Below are 25,234 nucleotides of genomic sequence, written 5' to 3' on the forward strand. Positions count from 1 at the left end.
CTGCCCCCAGGACTGGGGTCTTGCCACTAAACCAATTTCTTGCTACTGCATCTGCTTCTCAGGTTGAGCCCTGAATGATACGCCGAAGCTCAAATGAGGTAAGAAGCATGCATGAGCTCACTCAGTTCACCCGCTGCTTAGCAGTTCAGGGGGTCCTGTTCTTTCCCACTATGTTACACACTAAGAGATGAGACCCTCAGGGACAAAGGAAAGAATATTCTGACTTGACTCCCGGTTTAAAAAGGAAGGAATGAGATCCTGACCTTTTCTTCCCTCCCTTCTGTCCTATTCCTTCTGCAAAATTCTGGACAGTGAATTCTGTCAGGGCCTCTTCCTTATTTTAGCTTCTTTCTCCCTCTTCCCTCCTTCTCCACTCAGTTTCTAGCTTCCCCTGCCCCAGGGTTGATAGGAGTCCCTGTCCATGGAAGCAGCCACCTACGTTACTGCAGCAGGGCCCTCTGGAGAGGAGCTGGAGGCCCTGGCCGGGTGTCTCCTCTCCTCCTCCACCTGCTCATTCCCACCTGCCTTAGGCAGGCCACAGCACCTGTGAGGAGACTTCCTCCGCTGACCTGTTCCTTCAGGAGAGAACAGAGAAGAGGTGCAGGCAGCGACAGAGCTAAAGGCTAGCATCTGTAGGGACATGTGAGGTGGCTGTCCCTGCTGTGTCCTTCAGGGCTGAGGATATAGGAGTGTGGAGGTCTGAGCCCTGTCCCTGGTTTGGTTTGATTGGGGCTGTAATAGCTCAGCAAGGGAGGCAGAGGTGGCTGCGGAGTAGGGCTGTGGCTGACTGATTTCATGGTGGGTCTAGATCTGTGCTGGGCAGTAAGGTGACCACCCCCAGGACAGAGACACCTGTCTCAACACACACACACACACTCTCTCTCTCTTCCTCTCTCTCTCTCTCTCTCTCCCCCCACCCTCTCTCTCCCTCTCTCTCTCTCTCTCTCTCTCTCTCCCTCTCTTTCATTGACCACCAAAACACATGGATCAGAACAGGGGCATGTCTGGAATCCAGGTCATATGAGTGATGGTTGAAGGGACCAGAGGTATTTACTCTAGAGAAAGGGAGGTGGAGACAAGAGAGCCACCTTCAGATATTCCAGCTTGCCTTGTTTTACTGAAATGAAGTATGGTTGACATGCAGTATCATACTGGTTTCAAGTGTACACCACCATGATCCCACAGTTAACTACATGATTAAATGCCGACTCTGGCTGGTGTGGTTACTCTCTGTCATCATAGAAAGCTGTTACAGTATTACTGACCATGCCCTCTACACTGCACTTGCATCCCCATGTCTAATTTGTTATGATTGAGATTTTGTGCCACTTTATTCCCTTTAGCTATTTCACCCCCAGTGCTACCCCTCCCCCCTAGGTACCACCTATCACTTCTCAGTGTCTATGGAACTATTGCTGTTCTATTTATTTGTTTTGTTTTATTTTTTAGATTCCACATATAAATTAAATCACAGAGTATTTGTCTTTCTCTGCCTGGCTTATTTCACTGAGCATAATGCAGCGGTTGCCTGTCTCACGGGTAAGGGAGAAGACTTACCTCACTCCTGCCGTTTTCTAATCCTGTAGTTCTAGAGAGAACCATGGAACTGAGGCTTAGACGATACAGGAAAACAGGTTATGACTCAATCGTGTCTCACAATTCTTTCCATCTTACAGAGGAATTTGGTGGTGGGTCCCTGATCATTGGAGAAATTTACATGAAGGCCTCATGCCCACTTACCTGGGAGACTGTAGTGGGGACTCATGGGAAAGGTAGAGGGTCAGGTACCATGACCTTCAGGTTCCTTCCCAATTCTTGAAATTTTATGATTCCACAGAAGAGTCACTTGACATTTAGAAAGTAGTTTTCAATGAACACATATGCTTATTTTAACTACATTTTTTATAGTTTCCAAAATGTTTTGATGAATATGTATTGCTATTATAGTGAAAAAGATACATATAAAAGCTCAAGTTAGCATCAAGTACTATAAGACCACATGGCCTGCTGGGCCCTGAGGAGGATGGAGTAACTGTACAGCAGCAGGAAGTGACTTTGGAAAGCAATCTGTGGAGGCAGGTTTTGAGCTGGATGGTCTTGACCTTCTCCACCACTTCAAACCAGACTACTGTCGCTTGGGGAGAGAATTTGATCTTCACTCCGGTGGCATGCTGTGGGCAGGCCACCCCCATGGGCAGGCCAGTCCAAATCCCCTGGCTCCAGGCCCCAGGACATCTTCTGCAGGCTGGGACCAGCGATCTGCAGTGACTTTTTTCCTGGCCGTGGTCCCTGGCACACATAACGTTCTCCATCTCTTCAGAGTATGGCTCACAATTATGTTTCCAGACCCACCCCCAGATGACCTGGGGCTCCAGGACTCTGGGCTGCTATGTGGCCTCTTGGTTTCACAACAAAGAGAGAACAAAGCCTGTCAATGAAAGGCTTTTGCTGAAATTTTGAGACACTTTGCAAGTGTCTTTCTGAGGTTCGGCGGTTCATGCTCTTCCAAATGTTTGCTCTCGTTCTGTCTAGCTCCTTCAGGTCCAGATAAAATTCTCTGAGCCCCTAGGCCTCTTGGCTTATGCTTATTTGCATGGCTAAGTAACCAACACTTCAGATGGGCAGGAAGCCAATGGAAACAAACTCTGCTTCTATACTAGGTTCAGAGAGGACTCTGCATAAAATACTTTCCATTTTAGGTAGAAGGTAGAAGGTAGAAGGGGAGAGGGGGCCAATAGGCAGGTGTGCTTCATATCAATTAGCAGCTTTCTGCTTCTAATTGTATCTCTCCTATGGAACAGGGCCAGGGCTGGCACAAAGGAAAGAAAAATATTATAGGAGCTGCGTTATCTGGGGGAGAGTTTCATGTCTGAGAAACTTGGTTTGCCCTGTGAAGCGACTTGGGTCGTAGGCCCCACGTTGTGGAGAATTTAGGGCAGCTGGTCAACAGGACACCAGCTGAGGGTCAGAACCTCAGGGAATTCCCAAGGACTTTGAACACTAACCTCTGGGTTCCGGTTTCACAAGGGCTCAGAAGGGAGGGGCGGGTTCTGTGATTGGCAGCTTCCCCCAGAATCACAGGGGCTGAGTGGGGAAAGGAGCTGGCCCCTGCACAGGGAAGTGGAGAGCAGAGCAAGCAAGCTCACAGTTGTGTCTCACACTGTGATGGTGGCTTGTGAGCCAGGCTGGGGGGCCGGGGGACTTGAGTGGGGTGGGGGTTGGGGGCTGCATTCCTCTCAGGGAGTGAGAGCAGTTGCAGACTGTGGGGATGCTACTGTGTTGGGGACAGGATGCTCAAAGCAGCAACACTAATTCTCTGTAATAAAATCCATACATTTCCATCCTAGCTTCTTCAGAAGGTTCTGGATGTGTTTCAAGTTTCCCCAGAAGTGAACAGTGCAGGTGAGTCCTCTGTCCTCTGGCTTCTGGGCACTCCTCCTGGCCTGGAGCCTCAAGAGACAGGGCAGCTTCTAAGTGTGGAAAAATGTTTATTTCCTCCACCAACAACATTCCTAGTTTTAAAAGTTTCTTCACTCTCTAGAGTATTTTTTAGCACAGATATTTTTGATGAAAACATGAATACCCAGCCAGCGCCCTGACAGGAGGGGCAGCTGCAGGCTCCTGCTCAGAACACAGGCCTTCCTCCGCTGATGATTTTCCCAGAGCAGGAGCCCTGGGGGGCTGAACCCAGCTGGGGGGAGCAGGGGGCTTTCACCCAGGGCCAGTCAGGTCTGCAGGTAGACACAGGAGCAGCTGCACAGCACTTCCCTCCCACCATTAAGTGGGAAGGGGTGGGCTCAGGAAGCACCTAAGGACCCTGGGCTCAGGATATCACATACCTAATTCAGAGGATCAGCCATTGTTCCTCCTTTTTTGGGGGTCCCCTTTCTCCTCCTGCTACCAGCCAAGTGACCATCTCAGAACTCCTGGTTTTACTGTGTAAGAGGGTCTCCAAGATCTGGTGGCCACATCCTCCCCTTCGGCACTTTTCCAGTCCTGCAGCTCAGGGCGGGCCCTGGCAGCTGGAGCCATGTGATCGTGGCTGGGGAGGGGTCATGGCTGGGGAAAGATCCTGGCCGGGGAGAGGTCATGGTTGGGGAACTGGACCCTGGCTGGGGGCCCGCGATAGTGGCTGAGGGCGGGGCCAAAGGCTCATCTCCTGCTGAAGGGGCCACCAGGCCACTGCCCTGCAGCCGGTTCCTCCCCTCCCCTCCTCCTGTCCCTAACTACTCAGGCCAAGCTCTGTCACTAGTAACAAGTCCTCGCGGGACCCCAACACTTGTTCCCCAAGTGCACGGCGCCACCCACCAGCCCACTCAGGAGGACCCTTCCAGCTCAGCCTGCACTTGGGGTGGGGGAGCCCGGGAAAGATGCCTTCGTTTTGTCACAGCCCCTGCCTTCCAGTCTGAGGAGGGCTCCTTTTGGGTGGACCCTATTACTCACCACTGGGAGAGAGGCAGTCGCCCTCCCCAGGGACGCAGACAGATGCAGGATCAGGCAGTCATGCGCTGCCTCATTCCCAGTGTGCTCGCAGCCTGGGCTGGACCACTGCATGGGGATCCCCTGGCCAAGGGCATCCCTCTGAGGCAGTGAGTACTTGGAAGATGCACGGGACCTAGAAGTGCTTCCCGGATGCTGGGGGCCCTCTGAGTGCCTAGAGTCATGCCTGCCTGGGCTTTGACGCCTGGTTTCAGCAGGGACTGAAGTCAGCTGGGCACGGATGCCATTCCAGAGCCTCATGGGGGGTCCAGAAGGTTGAGTCAAAAATCTCGCTGAAAGATCACACTTGGAAGCAGGTTACCTAGCCAACGGCCACATCAGGGTGGGTCACAGCAGCTCTGGGAGGACGGGCCAGAGCACCAGTAAGGAAACACCCACCATGCAGACTGTAGATGGGCCCATGCCGGCTCCCCGTCAGGCACCCGAAATCAGGGGTGTTCTGGCAGCCGCAGCATGGGGCGGACTGCCAAGTAAGACCCCGGGTTTGAAGGCACTTGGGAGTTTCTTAATTCCAAACACAGCCCTTTCATTCAACTATTAAACTCGGCTATTAGGTATCATCTTGTGACATTGCCTCTGCTTGTCGAGAGCTTGCCGAATTCCTATTTGCTGTCTCACCATTTGAAGTTCCCTTCATCTGCAGCTGGATAAGATCCCTAGTCTTCATCCCATTAAGAAATGTTGGCTGGACCACAGCAGCCTCCATTCCCGCAGTCTGGGCTCCTAACTGCTCTTGCCCAGCTTCTCACATACGCAGGAGACTTGGACGAAGTGGGTGGCAGACACTTCCCTCATCAGCCAGTCTAACAGTCAAGGGAAAGTGCATTCTGTCCTGGTAAACTAGTGTCGGTCCCCATGCTCTATTTAGGGTGTAAATTCTCACTTACAAAGAGATCATATCACCAAAGACGTGGGCTTTTGGGGAGTAACTTGTGCAAGCTCCCAGGAGAAGTGGTCTGTGGAACGAAAGGTCTGGAAAGGGCAAAGCCCATTTGGAGAAGGGTGACCCACATAATGGAAAGGACACCAACAGAATGCTTCAGAGGGAGGAGGAGGTGGCATTGGCGACCCTATCAGAGACCTGTCCATTTATGCAAATGAGAGGACACAGGGATCTGAAAAGCCACCAAAAAGGTCACATTTATGTTTATTACATAGAAAAGAGGGAAAGGAAAAGTTTCCAAAGGATCTAAAAAGACACAAATGTGGAATGCCAAAGACATGCCATGCTTTATATAATAGGAACATATAAATATGTACATGGAGGTATGTACACAGGTTTTTATTGTCATACACGGCACTTTTCATTACATGTACAGCAATGGTGCTTGAGTTAGGAATTGTAAAGCTGGCAGAACACAGCAGAAATTGGAAGACTGCTCAGCGTCCAATTCAGAGGGCACCGTGGAGACCCTGAACAGCAGCAGGCAACTCTACCCGCAGCTTGGCCCTGCACACACCGGGAAAGCTAAGCTGCAGGCAGGCCTGGGCCCCAGGCTGCATGGAGTGGGCCACAGCAAGTCTGGACGCTGCCCTCTGTCCCTGACATTAGAACTTCCTTCCTCTTTTGGAACTGAGGAAGGCTCCAGTCATCGGATGGGCTAGGCTGGATCCCAAGGGATGCTGGTAGGGGTGGAGTAAGCCCTCAGTGGGTCTGAGAAGTCAGAGTAGAAATCCCAATAGATCAGAGAGTGGACATTGTTGGAGAATAGAAATATACAGCAGTTAATTTAACAGAAAGAAAAACCCAAATGAAGTCAATCACTAGATCAAAAACTGCAAATCACAACATGACATACATCCATAATAAACCCAGCTACTACACACAGACTCCATGTTGTTCCTATGCTTGCTGTTTAAAACCAGTTAGTACCAGGTGCAACAGCATGAGCTCAGCCTAGGAAAGGGCCAGCCAAGTGTTCCCACAGGGAGCCAGGCTGGTTACAGCCACCAGCACTAACACAGAAAAGTGGGGTGGCTGTGGCCTTCAACCCCCTTCTCTTCTCACTGGTCTCTATACTGGGGCAGGTGGGAGGGTTGTGGGAACAGAAAAGTGCCTCAGAAGAGAGGGTTGTCAGCAGCCCTCAGGAGCCCAGAAAGAGACCTCTGTCCCCTCTCTCTGGGTAGATGCATCTTGCTCCTCCACAGAAGGTGGCACTGCAGGTGCAGGGGTCAAGGCAGGGCAGGGGGAGCACAGGTGGGTTTTGGGGGAGGAAGAGATTCAAGCCCAAGGGCCCTGGAGAGAGCAAACAGTGTGTATACCTGGGCCTGGGTGGAGGGACAGATGCTGTCAGCCAGAGCCCATGTTGGCCACGGTCAGCTCCTGGATGTGGTGCGGGCGCCTTGGGAGATGGCAAGTCCTGGTCATGTCTCCCGACACTGTCCTGCCTCCACCCCACAGTCAAAGGAACAGTGAGTGTGCATGTGTGAGTGGGTGGGTGTGTCTGAGAGTGCACAAGAGTGGGTACAAGTGTGTGTATCTGTGAGGGTACAAGTGTGCATGTGTCCATGTGTGAGTGTGCATAAGAGTGGGTTGAATGGGTGCAAGAGTGTGTGTACACAGATGTGTGAGTTTGCAACAGTGCAAGTGTGGGTGCATGTGTTTGTGGGCAAGTGGGTGCAAGTGTGTGTGCAAATGTCCATGTGTTTGTGTGGGCAAGTGTATGTCCACGCTTCTTCCCACTTGAATGGATGTGTGGTGGGGGTGGTGACCAGCCTGGAGGTTGGCATTTTGGCAAATCCAGCAGGAGGGAGAGCGGTTGGGAAGGGAGATTCCACTGTAAATCTGAAGTGAGGAACAACTTGTACTAGAAATCAGGACACATACAAGTAGGACCCACCTTATCACCTCCCTGCTGTGTGACAGGATCAGGAGGGGATACTGAAGCTCTGCTGGGGTCTCCGACTAGAAGGTGGCCAGCCCCTGGACCTGAGGCCTGCCAGGGACCAAACCCCCTGCCTCTGCCTTGCCCAGGTGGGGGATCGTCCTCCAGGCCTGGTGCTCTGACAGAAATGGGAAGAGCGACGGATGCCCAGGCCCCCATCTACTGGAGATGGTCAAACTGAGGCAGGAGAGAATGGCCACTAAGTCCAGAACTTACCCCAGGCTTGGGGGCATTTGGGATCACTCTGCTTGGGGCTCCCCCACTGTCAGCAGAGGGGTTCACCCTATGTCCATGGGACGGAGGGTGGGCCCACAGCAACCCCTGTGATCTCATGAACATCATGAAGTCCCAGGAATCTAGCTGGAAGAAACCCAAGGGAACGCCGGCCACCTGCTCAGGCTGCCTCAGCTTCCTCCCCATAGCCGGCCCCTCCCCGACAGCAGCAGGGCCCAGGCCCAGGCCTGGGGGGTCCCCTCCTCTCCATGCACCCGCCTTTTCCCTAGAAGGCAGGGCTGGCAGGCAGCAGCCCCCTTGCTGTGAGGCCTGCCTGAGGCCTGCCCAGGGGCCCAGGAGACAGAAGGAACCCTCTCTGTTCAGCCTCAGGTCAATTCTGTGGGAGCGCGTGTCAGCAGACAAGCAGTGGCTCCAAACTGCTCCCCCCACCACAAGGTCAGGGTCAGTGCATGAGGGTGCTGTGGACATGCTTCTGCACCTCTGACCCCCTGCTGAGAGCCCTCCAAAGCGACCAGCAAGAGGGAGGGAAGATAACAGTGGGCCAGGGCCACCACCACTCACAGGATTGATGTTTCAGTCCCAAGGCACGTACACAGCGAACCACGCTTGAGGCTTTCCTCACTGCGACACTTACAGGGTGAGGGCATCCAGCATCCCCACTGGCCGGGGTGGGCCTGGGGCCTCTGCGGCCAGACTTCTGCCAGGCTCAGGCCCGGGGCCCAGGTGGAGTGGGAGCCGAGCACAACTGAAGTGACCCTCACAAATTCACCCCACCGGGCAGGGAAGGGGGTGCACTAAAGAAAACTTCTTAGATTTTTTTGTTTTTTGAAGAGTCAAGCTGGTCCAGGAGATCCTCCACAGCTCAGCCCCTCACTTCCTCCTTATGAGCCCCAGGCCTGGAAGGGTGCTCCTGGTCCTGGGATCCAGCCCCACCTGGTTGCCTCAGCTCCGTGTGTGGTTTTTCTCCCTGAGACCCTGACCCCTGCTCCTCCAGGGGCAGCTGAGCACGGGGCTTTCTTCCCTTCCTGTAGGTGCCTCCCCACTGATCCTGGGCCCCCAGGAGTCTGGCTGAGGCTGAGGCTACGGCCATGCCTCTGAGAGCGGTGGGTGGGGAGACCAGAGCCCCTGGAGGGACAGCTAGTGTCTGGGTCCTTCCCTTTAGGGCCAGCAGCCCCCCACGCAGCTCCAGCACTGAACACCACTGCCAGGTGGCACTATGGGGCAGCCCTTCCCACCTGCCTCCAGCCAGGGAGCATGTGTGAGGGCTTCCTGGGATGGTGACCACAGGGTGGGCTGTGGAGGCCTTCCGGTTCTTTCTGAGGGCTCTCTCGAGTCCCCTCCAGGTGACTGCTCCTGGCCCCTGAGACCTGCTCCCTCCTGGGAGGGCTGTGATAGGGCTGTGGTCAGCTCTGGCCCATGAGCCGTGTGTTTGGCCCATTCCTTAGCTCTGACGTCCGAAAGCCCAGCACGCTGCTGCCCTGCCGCCAGGCTGCAGGAAGGGTCATACATCAGATGGGTCACACCATGCCTGGGCAAGGCGCAGCATCTGAAGGCTCTCCTGTCACTCCTTGTCATGGGGTCTGGGGCAGCAGAGGGAGGCATCTTGCTCCGTGTCCCTCAAGTGCAGCCAGACTGGTTCCCAGGCCAGGGCAGGGGTGGGGTGGGGACTGGAGCCGTCCACCCCCAGCTGCTCCCACAGAGGCCCTGGTTTTCCCGTCTGAGGTCTGTGGCTCTAAACAGACTCAGAGTTAAAGATCCAAGCCAGTCTCCGCTGCCCCCAGGACACTCCCAGGCCACCAGTGGCTTGTTCTTTCCCTAGGGTCCTGCTCTGGCTGAGGGAACTGCCACTCTGGTCCAAGTGTCACCGTTAGGTCCTGGGAGCCTCTTGTTCACCACGGAGCTCTCTACGGGCCTGCGATCCCTGCCCCAAATGGCCGCGGCCAGGGAACCACCTGCAGGAGTCTGACTGATGAAAGGGCCGAACCGGAAACGTGCTCTGGGACCTCCTGACTATCACCCTTGTGCTGTGCCACCAGGCAAGCCCAGCTCTGTCACCAAGGGGCTGTGTGTCAGCCCAGCACTTGTTGGCACAAGAGCCCTTTTTCAGCTGACTGGTGTTTAGTTTAAAGTGACTCTGGCCATCCAGCACCTGAGTGGCCAGCTCACATACTTGCAGCCACTAGCCACTGCCCCTTATCTAATGCAGACAGTAATGCTGAGACCGTGGTCTAATTTAGGGGGATGCTGTTTTGAGCTGATTCTGCCCACATGGCTGTCCTCACAGACTCCTTGTTCAGAAGATGGGCGGGGCTCCTCTTGGTTTCTTCCACACAACAGTTCCCTGGAGAGGAGCTTCCTCCTGAGGCTGATGGAGAAGCAGCCTGCAGCTGAGGGGAGATGTCCTTCCAAGCACACAAACCCCTGAGTCAAGCCATCCCACACAGGGACTCATGGTGACACCTGTCACTCAAGAAAATCCCACTGGTGTAGGGATTGTGTTAATAAATATGTGACATAAACTGCTCTTTCTTCTCTGTCCCTCAGCAGCCGCCCCCAGCCAAGCCGGGAGAGGCAGCTCCCACCTGAGACCTGCCATCACAGAAGGGAGGTGGGCAAACATAGGGCAGTGGTTTGGGATGAGAGGCTGTGGGCAGCTGGGCTGGGGGAGGGCTGGTGGGCCTGGTATTCCCCTCTGTGGAAGCTGTTTTATCTGATTTCAGGAAGGCTCTGTTCTTCGATGCAGCCTTGAGAGTAGCGAGCAGCCAGTCTGCTCTCCCTGGGCCTGGAGGATGCTGTCTTCACACAGCAAAAGGGTCTAGCTTTCTGGATAAAGCCAAATCTGATTCCAGCACCTTGAAAACACAGAGGCTTCCAAACACAAAAGAAGCAGCAAAGGCCTGGGTGGGGATCAGGAAGGAAGGAGGGCGGGAGGAGATAAAGATCCTGCCAGGTGCCCTAAACAGTGCAGCCAGCCCCGGGCAGTGATGGAAAAGGGACAGGACACTCATCATAGTAAGGGTGGATGGTGGGGTAGGATCAGGCCAGAAGCAGAGGGCCCACCTTCGAGTTGGGGTGCAGGGGTGGCAGAGTGGCTGGGCAGAGTTCCATCTTTCCCCGGATGCCACAAGCTGTCCAGTCCCTAGGGAGCTGGGCTGCTTCCTGGAAGGCTTGTCATTAGAAAGCCTAGGGGATGGGGTGGGTGGGCCACTGCCCCCAGACAGGGCATTTAAGAGCAGAGATTCTGCAAGCAGAGGCTTCCAAAACTGCTCACAGCAGAGCAAGGGGCCTGTCCCCACATGTTCCCATACAGCAACCAGGAAAGGGGCCAGCCAGCCACTTCTCCTGCCCTGGCCGAAATCCAGCCGAGCCCCTGACTGAGCCCCTCAGAGAGGGACACACCCGATGGCATGGAGTCCCGTGGGGTTGGAAACTAAGCTTTGGGCCAGTCCCACACTGGCACTTCCTGTGTTAGAATGAAAAATGAAAGACAGACGTGTATGTCCACCTCATCACCGTTACTTTGGATCTCCTGTCTCTTAATTTCGGGTCATTATTTCCTGACCCTCGGGGGCCTGGACAGCGTCTGTTGGTTCTTCCCTCTGTTGGGATCTAACTCTGTAGCAATTACTATTGAAGGGCCTTGAAGGGCCACTGGGAGGCATCCGGGTTTAGTGCCAACAGAGTCACCCTAAAGCATCTGCTTGCAAGAAGGATTTTCAGAGAGAGGTCCACAACCCCACACAATTTTTTTTTGCAATTCTGAAACCCCAAAAGCTCTCAAATGGTAGGTTTTCTCCTATTCAACTTAAACCATGATGAGGCTATTTACAGTTTTTATTAATCCCATCAGTCTGACGATTCACCTGCTTCTCTGCAGAAATAATCCTGTGCTTGGTGGTGGGAGATGTTCCAACTCTGTCAGGGTGTCAGGAATTATAGAGCAAATGTCTCTTACCCCCTTTCCTAAATACTACATTTCTGAATTCAGAGACCTATTTGGCCTTAAGATTTCAGAAGAAGGACTGTGGTCCAGAATTGGTGTTAAATATAATGTGAGAGGCTGTCAGGCTGGGTTCTCTCCAACCATGCTCTCTGTGTGTGAACATTCGGTGGTTCCAGCAGTTTTGCCCAGGGGTTGAGCACTGGCCCCCTTCCGGGGAAACAAAGGTCAAAACACACTGAGGCCTGGAGATTTCAGTGGTAAGAAGTGGGGTGGCTGCACTAAGGGAGGGCAGGGCCAGGAGATATTTATGGGGAGCTGCCCCACTGCTGCCTTGGGCCTGCTAAGGGCACAGTGGACCTTTCCATGCTGGGCTGGGGTTTCTCCAGCCTCACTTCTGCCCTGGTGTTGTCCCCAGAGACCACAGCAGAAACACTTAGGTAGGGGCTGGGGACCCAGAGGGCACATCCACCACAGTCCCGGCCCTCAGTGGTGCCCTGCTCCCCGGCACAGGGCCCTCAGCAGCTGGCCATGGGCAGTGTGGTGGGGGTGAGCCCACACATTCCAGACTCTGCCAGCACCTGTCTCCACCCCACTTCCTGCCCCACTCGACATGCTCTGGGGGCCTGCCCCTACCTTCTGGAGCAGGGGGAGGGGCTGGCAGCCCTCAGAGCCTGCTGAGAAAAGCAGGTGTGTTCTCAAAATAAATAATAATTTAAAAATCTCCCCTTTCCACTCCAAACCCAGGAACCAGCAGAAAAGAACATGTAAAGGTTCTTGTGCCCATCACTGCCTGTGGGGCTCCCATGAGACCACCTGGGCTTCTTGGCAGCTCCTGGGGCTCACAGCTGCTGTGGGATGCCCTGCTCCTTGTAGCCTGTGAGAAGAAGCAGAGGACAGGTAGTTAGATGCCTGCCTCCTTCAGGAGTTCTTCAGGAGGTGTCCCTAGACTAAGAAACACTTATGAGAACTTATTCACACTGAGGTATAAATGACTGCTGCAGTCAGAGTCCAACTTTTCCCAAGGAAATTGGTGTTTTAGTGGGAAACAAAAGGAAGAGTGGAGAATTGTGGAACTCTGGGTTTAGGGGAGATATATGAGAGGAGGGTGTCAGGGTGGGGGTGGGGTATCAACATGCTTCTGAATTGTGCATTGTGCGATGTGTACGAAAAGGCTTCACCAGACTGGCCTAGTATGGTTTCCCAATGCAGAGCCTGGGAAGCAGGTATGAGCAAACTTCCCCAAGGGAGGGCCACCAGGTATACGTGGCACATGAGGACAGAGAAGAGGAGGGAGGAATGGGGGCAGACAGCACACAGAAGGCGTACCACGAACGCATGCAGTCCACTGGACATCTGTGACACAGGTAGAGGTGAATGAGGGCTTCAGGCCTTTAGATATTGTGGATATGAGACCATCAGGAAAATCTAAGCACTGTTGACATGGGGGAATTGTTGCCAGTTTGTATGGGTATGAAAGGGTATTATGGTTGCTTTTTTTTTTCTTTTTGTAAAAAATGATACCTACAGAAATATTTAGGTTGAAATTAGGAGCCTGGTATTGCTGAATGGTCCTCACCCCATGAACTGGTAACTTAGCCCACAGAGGAGCGTCTGTGGACTTACTGTTTTTTCCTTCTTATTTATCAAGTTATTCATCAATTTTAGGTGCCAGTAATGGTCTATAGGGGTGGGGAAGATGCAGGGAAGGTGTCAGATGTAACCAATGAAACAAAGTGGCCATGAGCTGACAATTGTTGATGCTGCTATGGGTGTTTGGGGCTTGTCATACTGGGTCTTCCCCTTTTGTCCATTTTTAGATGTGTTCCTAAACAAAAAGTTAAAAATAAAAGCCCAGGGGCCAATTGGGGGAGGACCCCAAGTCTGTGCATCCATCAGACTCACCTTGGGAAACTTTGGAGCAACACAGGGATGTGAGGCAGCATGAGGAAGGGGAGAAAAAGAGAAAGAGAAAGCACTCTGAAAACCAGGCCTGGGCCTACCTGAAATACAAATAGGGAAGGATGCACAGGCTCAGGTGTTCATGGCAGCCAGCAACCAGCAGCCAGCCCCATCGGCGTGTGGCAGGGGGCTGCAGGTGTGCACAGCAAGGGCTCCATCCCCAGGCTCACACCTGGTGGAACTCTGCCAAGAAGCTCTCTCCAACACATCGCAGCCACTCACACTCTTCTGCTCTCCTCCTGACCCTCACTTTTTTTTCATCCCCAACCCACGTTTGCCTTGAAAAGAATTCTGGGTGGGCCTCAGGACAGACAGCAACAGGACAGGTTTGACTATGACTGCCTGAAGGTGTTGAAGTGACCCTCCTGGCAGTAGCCTGGCTCTGTCTGAAGCCATGTGGCTTGCCTTTTATATGCACAGGAGCCACATACACCAAAACCAGTGCTTTGGGAAAGACCCAGGCCCAGGGAAGGCAAACAGGTTTTAGCCTGTGGACATCTTGTATCAATTGGCAGCCACTGCCTGAAGCCCTGCATTGAGAACATGTGAGACTGTTCAGCAGGAGTCATGATTGATCAGCAGCATCCGCCATGGGTATGGCAGGAGAAAGCAGCTACTGTCACACTAAGTCTGATCCCACGATCAAGACAGGCTGTGGTGCAATGTTACTTGTTATTAATATAAATACAGCAGCATGATTGTAAGTTCCTGATTTGAACCTCTACTGTGATTTTTATTTCTCTGATTACCCTCTTAGGAGTTTTTCCTGATGGTGTGTTTGTTGGTGACACCCTAGACAATGCTGGGAAAAATCATCCTATATTGTTGACAACTGAAAAGTCCCTTTATTTTTACAGGCAGGGGCTGGAGGGACACCAGAAAGCACTGTCCCTTCCCAGCTGTGTACTAGGACAGACAGGTCAGTCATGGTTATTCCTTTCAAAGTACTCATCCTGGGACACACACACTCCATTGCTGCTTGGATTCATCCCAGCCTATGGCACCATCTCAAGAATGATGACTATTCATCCTTGGAGGGTGGGCTGGCTTTCTGGAGGAAGCACAGAGGCACCCCTGCAGAGATGGGTGAGGGAAGGGGTGGCCAGCAGGGTTTAGTGGGGAGCAGGCAGGCGGGTTTTCTGGTACAGCCTGCAAGTCCACCCCCAACTGTGTTCTAAAAGGTCTGATGCAAGGAGCCGCCTCTGATCTGAGCGAAGGCATGGGGTGGGACGGGGGCTCTCACACTTGATTATCCTGCAGCTGGTGATGGCCTTCACATCAGCCATAAGGAGGGGCTCCTGGCTGAGTCAGCAGCCCAGGGTGGTGGAAAGTAAACAAGTGACTGGGTGTGTCTCTTCATCTAGGACAGGATAAAGGGAGCTCCCTAGGTTAGCCTCCCATCCAGACCCTGTAATTCCTGAGTACAGAGGATGACCAAAGGACACCAGAAAGTCTAGGGATCAGATTAGACATCAACATGCATTCACTGAGACAAGCCTGTGATATAGGTGTATCCACTTTAATGGCGAGGGTCCGCTGAAGTCACGGGGGCACAGGCACTGAGAGGGGTCAGGGCCTTTGAAGGGCAGACATGGGGCAGCCTTCACTGGTCTTGGAACTGCTGCTGAGGACGATTTCCTGAGCAGATGCACCTTCCAGGTTCCAGCTGGGGCCAGGGCCAGGAAGCTGGCAGCCACCCTGCAGGCCCCCAGGGCGGTGCCAAGTGCCCCCTGGGAGACTGTCAGATTTTGCAGCAGCTCATTCTTGTTGGCCATGTCCTGTGGCCCCAAATGGAAGCACCCCCTGGGCACAGCCACAGACCCCCACCAGGGTACTGGGGTGCTGTGTCTCATCTCTGCCACTCTGCCTGCTCACCTGCCCTGAGGACAGCCCTCCCCTGCGGAGGGGCACCCCTGACCGCTCCTGGAGCTCTCCTCCCATTCTCCAGCTGTTGGAGGTCCAGGGTTGCCCTGGTTTGCCCTAGAGCTGGACACCCCAGCAATCCAGCCAGCCCCTCAACCTCAGCTGCTGGAGGACCTGCTCCAGGCAGCCTGTCTGACCAGTCCACAGGCCCTGCTGGACCTTGCACAGGTTCTGGTATTTTCCCTGGTCAGGTGGCTTGACTGATCACTGGCCTGAGGCCTGCCTGTCCTGGCATATGTGTGCCTGGGTTTTGGATCCTCACAGGATCCTGAACTCAGGCTGAGTTGGCTAAAGATCATTCTAGAACATTCCAGGCCCTGAGCTTCCCCTCCTGTCTCTGCTGTCCTACCTGGCATGGCTTACCCCAGTAACAAGACTGCCTGCAAATGGCTGGGCTGGGTGTAGGACACAAAGAGCATGGGATGAAGAGAAGGGCCAACTCCCTGAGGGGAGGTGGTTCCATTAGTGAGGCATATGGCCTAATGAGGAAGGGCAGAGGGCAGGCATGGGGGCATGTGGCAGTGTCCTGGGCTGCTTAAAACAGGTGGTGTCTGTCTTAAGACCTTGGTAGGCTATCTTTAAAATGTTAATCAAGTCCTCTTTGGTAAACTTGATTTTGTAATGTTAAGCCCTTTTGCAAAACAGTTTTTCTAAATCGATTATTTGTCAAATTATAGGTAAACACAACAAAGAGCTTAGATGAAAAGAAAATTATGTAATTTCTGGCAGTAAAAACACAGTTATAGAGTTTCCTGTGGGCAGGCATTCCACATGGCCTTTCCCTTCTTTCTGGAAACTGCATGATGGAAAGGAGAGAACAGTGGGCCAGGGGCCTGAGCTCCGTGGGCCACATACTTGCTCTCTGGCAATGTCAGCTGTCTGCATCCTTGACAAGCAGACTGTCTGCCATGCCTGCTGAACAGAGGTCCTGGGTCTGCTACTCATACGCTCTGGTCAGGTCTGCCACCCACACTCATGATTCCCCTCAGCATGGGAGCTGGGCCTGCAGGGAGGATCCTCTAAGGCCAGGAGCTCCAAGCACTAGTAGGGAGGACACAGGTGAGCCTCTTGAGCACCTGCTCTTGCGGGGTGGGGAGCAGGCCCAGCTCTGCAGGTCTCCCTGTGAAGCACCCACACCCTGCAGGGCCACCGACACCCAGGCCATTCTGGTTCTTGCCCCCCTCCAGCCCTGCTCCCAGAAGCATGGTGCTGGCAGCTACTCACTGGCGAGGATGACCATGTCCATGCCCCAGAAGATGCTCATGATCCAGCCCACCATAACGATGGCTGTGAGGACCTGGATGAGGGCCGCGGCAATGTTCAGCCAGAAGACACAGCACACATGCCTGTCTGGGAGGTCAGTGCGGGCTCCGCACAGGACAGTGAAGGCTGAGACGAACGTCCCTGTGAGAGGCCAGAATGGACAGATTTCTGAGCACTTGGAGACACAGTGGCACTTGCACTTATTGCCACGTGGGGTCCGGCTCCCCACCTCCCAGGAGCTTGGAGAGAAGCAGCTGGCATCCAGCACCTTCCCACTCAGACCCTAGCCCACCTCTGGTCTCCACATCAGAGACCAATGCTCCACCTGGGAGGAGGCATGGCCAGGGCTACCAAGGGCCCAGCATGGTCCTGGTGTCTTTAGGGGAGCACAAATGTCCTGCCATTAAGGAGCAAATGTGCAGCCACCTGCAAGGACCATGGGCAGCAGGTAGAAAGGGCACAAGCCTCGTGTGGCAAAGATTCTAAGGGCCTAACAGTTCAGAAATAGGAGTCGGTGTCCTGGGGGTGACATGGAAGCCACCCACAGAGGTCAACTCCGGGAGTGATGCCCAGCACATTTGCTGATTGCTGAGACTCTGCTGCCTGCAGAGTGGAGAGAGTGCAGGCCAGGGCAGATCTTTTTGAATGCTTCCTGAATGGGGTTCCCCCAGCTGCCCAGACGAGTATCCACAAGGCACAGAGCAATGTGGTAGTTATGTCCAGGTTCCTTACAGTGTCAAAGACTTCCCAGAGCCCTACAGGTAATGTCCCCACATTTACCGATGTTTTCCTCAAACCTGATTCTTTTCCTATATGGGCTCTGAGTCTCACGACATCTCAAAAGGCAGCTGGCCTTCTCCCTGTCTGTATTAGTTTCCTATGGCTGCTGTAACAAGTTAGCACAAACTTTGTGGCTTAAAGCAATCCCAATATATTCTCTTACAATTCTGGAGGTCAGAAGTCTGAAATGCTTCCTCAGGGCTGGGTCCTCTCTGGAGGGTGTTGGAACAATCAGTTTCCATGCCTTTTCCAGCTTGAAGAGGCTGCCTGCATTTATTGGCTCATGGCTCCCTCCTCTCCCACCAAAGCCAGCAGCATCAGGTCTCTCCTCTGACCTCTGCTCCTGTCCGTCTGCTCACTCTGCCTCATATCCTCCTGCCTTCCTCTCACAAGGACCCTTATGATCACATTGGGCCCACTGGATAATCCAGGGTAACCACCTGCATCTCCAATCTGTAATGGCTGCCAACTCCCTTGTCCCATGTCAGGTAATACATTTACAGGGTCTGGGAATCAAGGTGTAGACACCTCTGGGGAACATTATTCTGCCTACCACAGTATCAAATACACAGCTTTAACCAGAGTTTCTGATGCTTTGACATCTGGGTCTTGCTGATTTTATCCCACAAGGATTACAGAAGAATCTGCAGGACTCAACTACTGGGAATCTGACTATGAAGGAGAGATGGGAGGAGCTTGCAACCATCAGCACAGAGATCCTGGCAGCCTGAGTTCATACCTGCAGTGCCCAAGTAGTCATCCCAACTAGCAACCAAAACCAGTAAAGGATACTACCAGGAAAGAAACTATAGGCCAATATCCTTGATGAACCTAGAAGTGAAAATTCTAAAAAAAAAATAATAGCAAATTGAATTCAATAGCCCATTTAAAGGGTCATTCACCATGATCAAATGGGATTTATCCATGAGATGCAAGGATGGTTCAACACAGGCAAATCAATCAATGTGATACATCACATTAATAGAACAAAAGACAGAATAAGCATTTGACAAAAAAAAAATCCATTTGTGATAAAAACTCTCAACAAAATAGGCATAAGAAGGAGCACATCTCAACATAATAAAGGCCATTTATATACTAAACCCACAACAAACATTGTAATATTGAAAGATTGAAAGCTTTTCCTCTAAGATCAAGAACATAACAAGGGTGCCCACTATCACCACATTTTTCAACATAGTACCTGAAGTCCTAGCTAGAGCAATCAGGCAAGAAAAAGAAGTAAAAGGTATCAGAATTGGAAAGGAAGAAGTAAAATTGTCTCTATTTGAAGATGACATGATTTTATATATAGAAAACCCAAAACAATCAAAAAGCTGTTAAATCAAATCAACATATTGAGTAAAGTTGCAGACAACAAAAGTAACATAAAACTTTCAGTAGCATTTCTACTTTCTGAAAAAGAAATAAAGAAATTGATCCCATTTACAAGGTCAAAAACAATAAAACATGTTGGAATAAATCTAATCAAGAAGGTGAAAGATCTCCACTCTGAAAACTACAGACATTGAATAAAGAAATTGAAGAAGACACAATAAATGGATAGGTATCCTATGTTCATGGATTGGAAGAACTAACATTCTTAAAATGTCAGCACTATGAAGAGCCTTCTATGAATTCAATGCAATCCCCATTAAGATTCCAATGGCATTTTTTACAAAAGTAGAAAAAACATTCCTAAAATGTATATGGAACCACACACAAAAAATAATTTTAAAAAACTCCAAATAGCCAAAACAATCCTGAGAAAGAAGAAAAGCAAGAGGCATCACACTTCCTGATTTCAAGCTATACTACAAAGCTGTAGTCATCAAAACAATATGGTACTGGCATTAAAACAGACAAATAGACCAATTGAACAGAATTAGGAACCCAGAATATACAAGCACATACAGACATAATTTTACTGCATTTTGCTTTACTGCACTTCTCAGATACTATTTTTTTAATAAATTGAAGGTTTGTGGCAACCCTAGGTCCAGCAAGCCTGTAAGCACCATTTTTCTATCAGCATTTGCTCACTTCCTGTCTCTGTGTCACATCTTGGTAATTCTCACAATATTTCAAACATTTTTCATTATTATATTTGTTATGGTGATCTGTGATCAGTGATTATGACTTACTGAAGGCTCAGATAGTAGTTAGTATCTTTTAGCAATAAAGTATTATATATATATAATTATAGACATATTATTCCATTAGATATTATTATAGATATTATACATATATATAAATGTAATAAAATATATATAATAGAATTTTTGTTTTGATATTATACATATATATAAATATAATAGAATATATATATATACACATTGTTTTTTAGCCATTAAAAAAATGAGCAAATCCCATCATTTGAGACAACACTGATGGACCTTGACGGCATTATGCTAAGTGAAAACAGTGAGGTAGAGAAAGACAAATACTGCATGATCTCACTTCCATGTCAAATAAAAAACAAATAAATAAATAAATTCACAGAAAAAGAGATTGTGGTGGCCAGAGGCAGAAGATGGAGGGAGTGGGAATTGGAGGAAGGTGGTCAAGAGTACAAACTTCCAGTTACAAGATAAATAAGCACCAGGGCTGTGATGCCCAGCATGGTGACTAGAGCCCATACTGCTGTGTGACGTGTGGGGAACTTGTTAAGAGAGTGATTCCTAGAGAGTTCTCCTCACAAGGAGAGCTTTTTTTTTCTTTCCTCTTCTTTTCTTTTTATTGTATCTCTGTGAGATGATGGGGGTGAGCTGATCCTGTTGTGGGCATTTTCTAATGATGTATGTAAATCAAACCACCATGCCACTCACCTTAAACTTACAGAGTGATGTATGTCAATTACTTCTCAATAAAACTGGGAAAATGCAGGTGCCTAGGTCCCACCTGTGATCTGAATGTCTGAGTGGCCCAGGAATCTGCATTTCTAAGCAAGTTTCTCCCTCCACTCAAGTAATGATAATGCTTACTGAAGTGTAAGAACCACAGATTCAAGATCAACTGACCTCTAGCCCCTCCTGTTCCGGCACAGAGCCCAAAGTGGCCCTTGGGGGAGCTCAGAGGTGAAGTCTGAATAGAACTTCACCAAAAAGAAGTGCAGTCAAGGGTGCAGAGCCTCTGCTGGACCCTCCTTTCTAGGGGGTGATGCTGGGTTGCAACTCCTAAGTCTCTAGGTGGCTCATTCAGAAATCTGACTCAGTCCCTGCCCCCAGAAGCTCCCAGGTTCATGAGGAAGCTCATTATCATGCCTGCAGAGGACGCAGGAAACTAAGGCTTGCCCACTTTTGCAGAGGAGCAGTCAATGGGACTGGCACTCGAACCCCAGCCTCTTCCCGAGGGGAGGAGTAGGGCAGGGGTGCTGTGGGGGCTGGAGTGGTGACTTGGGGGAGGGCATGGGGATGGGATGGAGGGCTGCTCAGGCCATTTGTGGAGGACTTTGATGCCTGGGTAAGGAGCTTGCCCCTAACCCAAGGGCAGTAGAATTCAGACAAAGAGTTTTGAGTAGGAGAGAGACATAATGGAAGCAGTGATTTAAGAAAATTAATTTATCAGCAGGGTGTTGGGTGGACTGAAAGCGTCTGAGATGAGGAAGACAAACTGGGATGAGGCAGCAGCTGAGAAATGGGGGGAGTCTCGGGGCCTAGTAGTGGACACAGGAGAGAACAGGGGACTTAGAGACCATTAGGAGATGTGTGTCACTATCCTTTGCCTCTGCTAGTGGGATATGGGATAAACATAAGATAACACCATTGAAAAAGAGGACACTGAAGAAGTAGAAAGGTGGTAGAAGATGAAGAGCACGTGGGAAAATATTAAGTAAAAATAACAGATGCCACTTACCACACACCTACAACGGGCTACACCATGCTCTCCTCTCTTTTCCTACCTTACCTTCAACTCTTACAATAGCTGGAGGTACTTATTAGTATCCCTGTTTCACAGATGGGGCAAATCTCAGAGAGACTAAATGATTGAGCCATATAGCAGAGCCTAGATTTAAATCCAGCTCTGTCTAGTTTAGAATCCTGAATTCTTTTCAGCCTAGGATGTTGCATCCCTACATTTAAAAGTAAGGAAAATTAGTGTAGCTGCTGTGGAAAACAGTATGGCAGTTCTTCAAAAAACTAAAAATAGAATTACTGTATAATCCAGCAACTTCATTTCTGGATATACACCCCAAAGAGTTGAAAGCAGACTCTCAAAGAGATATTTGAACACCCATGTTCATAGTAGTGCTAGGCACAATCCAAATATCAGTGGATGGACAGATAAACAAAATGTGTTCCATACATACAATGGAACATTACTCATCCTTAAAAAGGAATGAAATGCCAACACCTGCTACACCATGAAGGGACTTGGAAGACATGCTAAGTGAAATAAGCCAGACACATAGACAAACGGTTCCACTTATCTGAGGTCCCAGGAATCATCAGACTCACAGAGACAGAAAGTAGGATGCTAGTTGCCAGGCGCTGGAGGTGGAGGGAATGGGAAGTTTGTGTTGAATGGAGACAGAGTTTCAGATTTGCATGATGAAGAGTTCTGGAGACAGACGGTAGTGGTGGCTGTGCAACTGAACCACCACTTAAAGGTGGTGAAGATAGTAAATTTTGTGTTACGCGTTTTTACCACAATAAAAAGAATTGGAAAAAATAAGGAAAGAAAATTCCTCCGTAATGATTTTCAAAATATCCCTGAACCTCTCCACCGCCCCCTGCCCTGGCCAGAGTCCTTCACAGAAAGCCCTCAAGCCGACAGCACCCTCGCCATGGCCCGCAGTGTCCTGCCTCTATGAGAGCCGGCTGAGATCCAGTGGCCTCTGTCTCTGTAGCTGTGGCCTTGCCTCAGTCTCCCTACCTGGTCTCACTAGACGGAATCCCGTGGAACCAACTGAAATTTCCACAGGTCCAGAAGAGCTGAGTAACAGCAGTTTCATATGGATCAGCCTGATGGGAACCTGAAAATTCTGAACAGAAGGAAACTCTGTCCCTGAACTCAGAGATTCTTAGTTATAAAGTCACTGAAGTCCATCTCCTGTCAAAAGATGGGATGTATCCGGATTTACCAGACTGGCTGGAGGCCCCTGGGCCTTACCGTACACTTGTCTGCTTGTGGCGGGGAGAGGTCATCCTGGGAGCCCGCCGCTCTGCAGACACACAGAGCTACACGTATGAGGGACACCCGCAGAGACGTGGACTCACCTGCTAGTGAAGAAGGGCAGTGGCGCTTAAGAGGTGGCAGCCTGTTAGCCAGTTGGCAGGGCCTCCGATCACTACTCTCTTCCCCCCCGCACTGCCACACCTGTGACAACTCCAAGATGTGAACAAAAATGTAAGCATCCCGTACACATCTGATTGTACCATATATACACATATTTCCAGCAGTTGCATTCATTTGGATAAATTAACAATTAATTAGTTATTATTAACTAAGATAAGTAATTCCACTAACTAGGAAACAATGGTAATAGGCCCCTTTTGCCATATAAGATGACATGTGCCATAGAAGGTTAAATATTAAGAGAATGGATTTATAATAAAAAACATTGTTTTAATCTTTTCAGCAGTAAATTTAAAAATGGTTTTGCACATTTTCATATGAAGAGGTGCTAATTACTTTAAATGAGTCTTACTCAATGGCAACATGCTGATTCTAATTTACTCCATTGAGCACCAGCCAGGCGCCAGTACTGGGCCCACTCCTGCTGGAGCCATGCTCTGGTGGGGATGCTGGATCACAAAGGGCCAATGACTGTTTCTGCTTGGTCACATGGGGGCGTTTTCACAGAAGAGTGAGTGGCTGGGTTTGGAGGAAAGGTCTGGAGAGCTGTCGGGAAATCTTAGGAAAAGAGGGGAAGGAACCCCCAGTACCTGTCTGAAGCTCTGTGGAAGATGGGGACTCTGAGCTGCACCAGGTGCATGCAGGGTGATAAAAAGCAAAGCTGGCTCATACTCTGGTTAAAAAACAAAAACAAAAACAAAACAGAAAAACAACCCTTCACAAAGGAAAAGAATGAGACTATGGTGGGTGTGCAGTGGTCAGATGGAAGAGGACCTGAGTCCCTGGCTGTGGTGTCGGCCTTCCTCTGCCAGGCAACAGGGAATTGCCTTTCATGGGGAATTGCACCATCAGGTTGGATTTTAGCACAGACACTTTGACCCCAAGAGGGGTCAGAGACAGAAGGGGGAAGAAGAGCCAGTTGCCAAGCCCTGAGAGGGTTGGGGGTGGGTGAGACAGGGGGAAGGGAAACAGTGAAGGCGAATGTTTGATATCTAGATGGGAACGATGGTTACAGGAGAGGTACATGTGTCAAAGCTCATCAAGCAGTACACTGAGATTTGTGCATTTTAGTGTATGTACCACAACTAACTAAATAAAAGCTGATGTTCAAGAAAGAAGGCAAAAACCAAATCCAAGATCCCCATGGGAGGGGACAAGAAGGGAGGTGAACTGAGTTGGCAGGGGAGGAGGCAGGGGCTGGGCTCTGGGCTTGCTGCTCCTGGGGGTGCTGAGGCCTGGCCAACACCCCTTGGCACAAAGGAAAATGAGGGCGGCAAATTATACTGTCAACCACCCAAATCAGGGTGTTTTAAGATATACAGAACTCAGGTGCAGGCATGGGCTTTGCACAACCTGCCGTGATCCTGAGGAATAGAGACCTGAGGAGCGCCCCCATAGACGCTTTGAGCAGACACCAGCCGGGTTTCAGCCACAGACCCTCTGGCCACCACCACCTCTCCTTGAAGGTCGCTGTGCTGGCAGCTTCCCCAAAGGGCTCAGATCCCTCCATCCTCCTCTGTCCTGGGGAGACCAGAGGGCTCCCTGGGGACGAGCTCCTGGACCTGGCTTGTTCCTGGGTATGGAGGAGGAGCAGCCCAGAATGAGGATGTGCAGGATCCCACCAGGAGGGGGCAGCTTTGCCCCTCAGGATCCTCTGAAGGAAGGCTGGCTGGGCAGGGAGGTAGGGCACCATGCCGGGAGCTGGGAGCTGGGAGCCAGCCGTGCCTTGTACAGGCTCCCAGGCCAGGAGTCAAGGCTGCATAAGTCTGTGAGGGTGGCTGTGTCCTCATCCAGAAATGTTTTGTGGACCCAAACTGGTCGGTGCTTGCATCTTGCTTAACAAGGAATTTGCAAAGCAGAGACACCCAGAGCAAGGCAGAGCAGGGCTGGATGGGGGCTATTTGAGAATTTTTGTCATCCTGACTGCCCTCGAAGTCTGCAATGAATCTGCTAGTGCCTTCCACCCAGATATCCTGGACCAGTGGTCAAAGGGGTCTGTGAACCGTTTTCAACACTCCACACAGTGCACACTCCCTGCCCCCCCTCCACAGGGCACACACCCATGGGGCCCTGGCTTAGGAGGGTTTGGTTGGAAACATCACCGCAGAGCAGTAACTAGGGTCTCCTGCCACCGGCAGCTAATACTGACCATCCCATCTGCCACTGTCACTTAGAGATTGGGAAGTACATTTATTATGTCCTAGATCTATCCAAGCACAGGTTTTATGGAGGAAAAGTAATGCAGGGTGGACAGGTGGGCCTTCTGTCCCTCCAGCAGAGGGGAGGAGTTAGAGCCAAACCACTCTGCTCTCAGCTCCAGCTGCTGCCCCGGCCTGGCCCCTCCCTCCTCTCCCCAGAGAGCACCAGTTCGGGCCCACACTCCATGTTCCTCCCCAGTGTCAAGCAAACGCTGAGGGTTGGGACCCAGGGCCGAGCAGCTCAGGGAAGG

General features: G+C 51.0%; 1 protein-coding gene across 3 annotated transcripts in view; it reads right to left on the reverse strand.

The window, feature by feature from the left end:
* Window positions 1-5,630: 5,630 nt before the first annotated feature.
* Window positions 5,631-25,234, reverse strand: part of STUM (stum, mechanosensory transduction mediator homolog) — a 50,951-nt gene continuing 31,347 nt past the window's right edge. The window contains exons 2-4 of one of the 3 annotated variants that reach the window (XM_073216742.1): window positions 16,669-16,848; window positions 13,465-13,562; window positions 5,631-12,436 (exon numbers count right to left, since the gene is read on the reverse strand). In XM_073216742.1, coding sequence (XP_073072843.1) covers window positions 12,275-12,436; window positions 13,465-13,562; window positions 16,669-16,848 — 440 coding nt within the window. In that variant the 3' untranslated portion in view covers window positions 5,631-12,274. The other 2 variants (XM_073216744.1, XM_073216743.1) reach the window with 2 other exon arrangements.

The sequence above is a fragment of the Manis javanica genome, chromosome 11, assembly GCF_040802235.1.
Source record: "Manis javanica isolate MJ-LG chromosome 11, MJ_LKY, whole genome shotgun sequence".
Taxonomy (NCBI): Eukaryota; Metazoa; Chordata; class Mammalia; order Pholidota; family Manidae; genus Manis; species Manis javanica.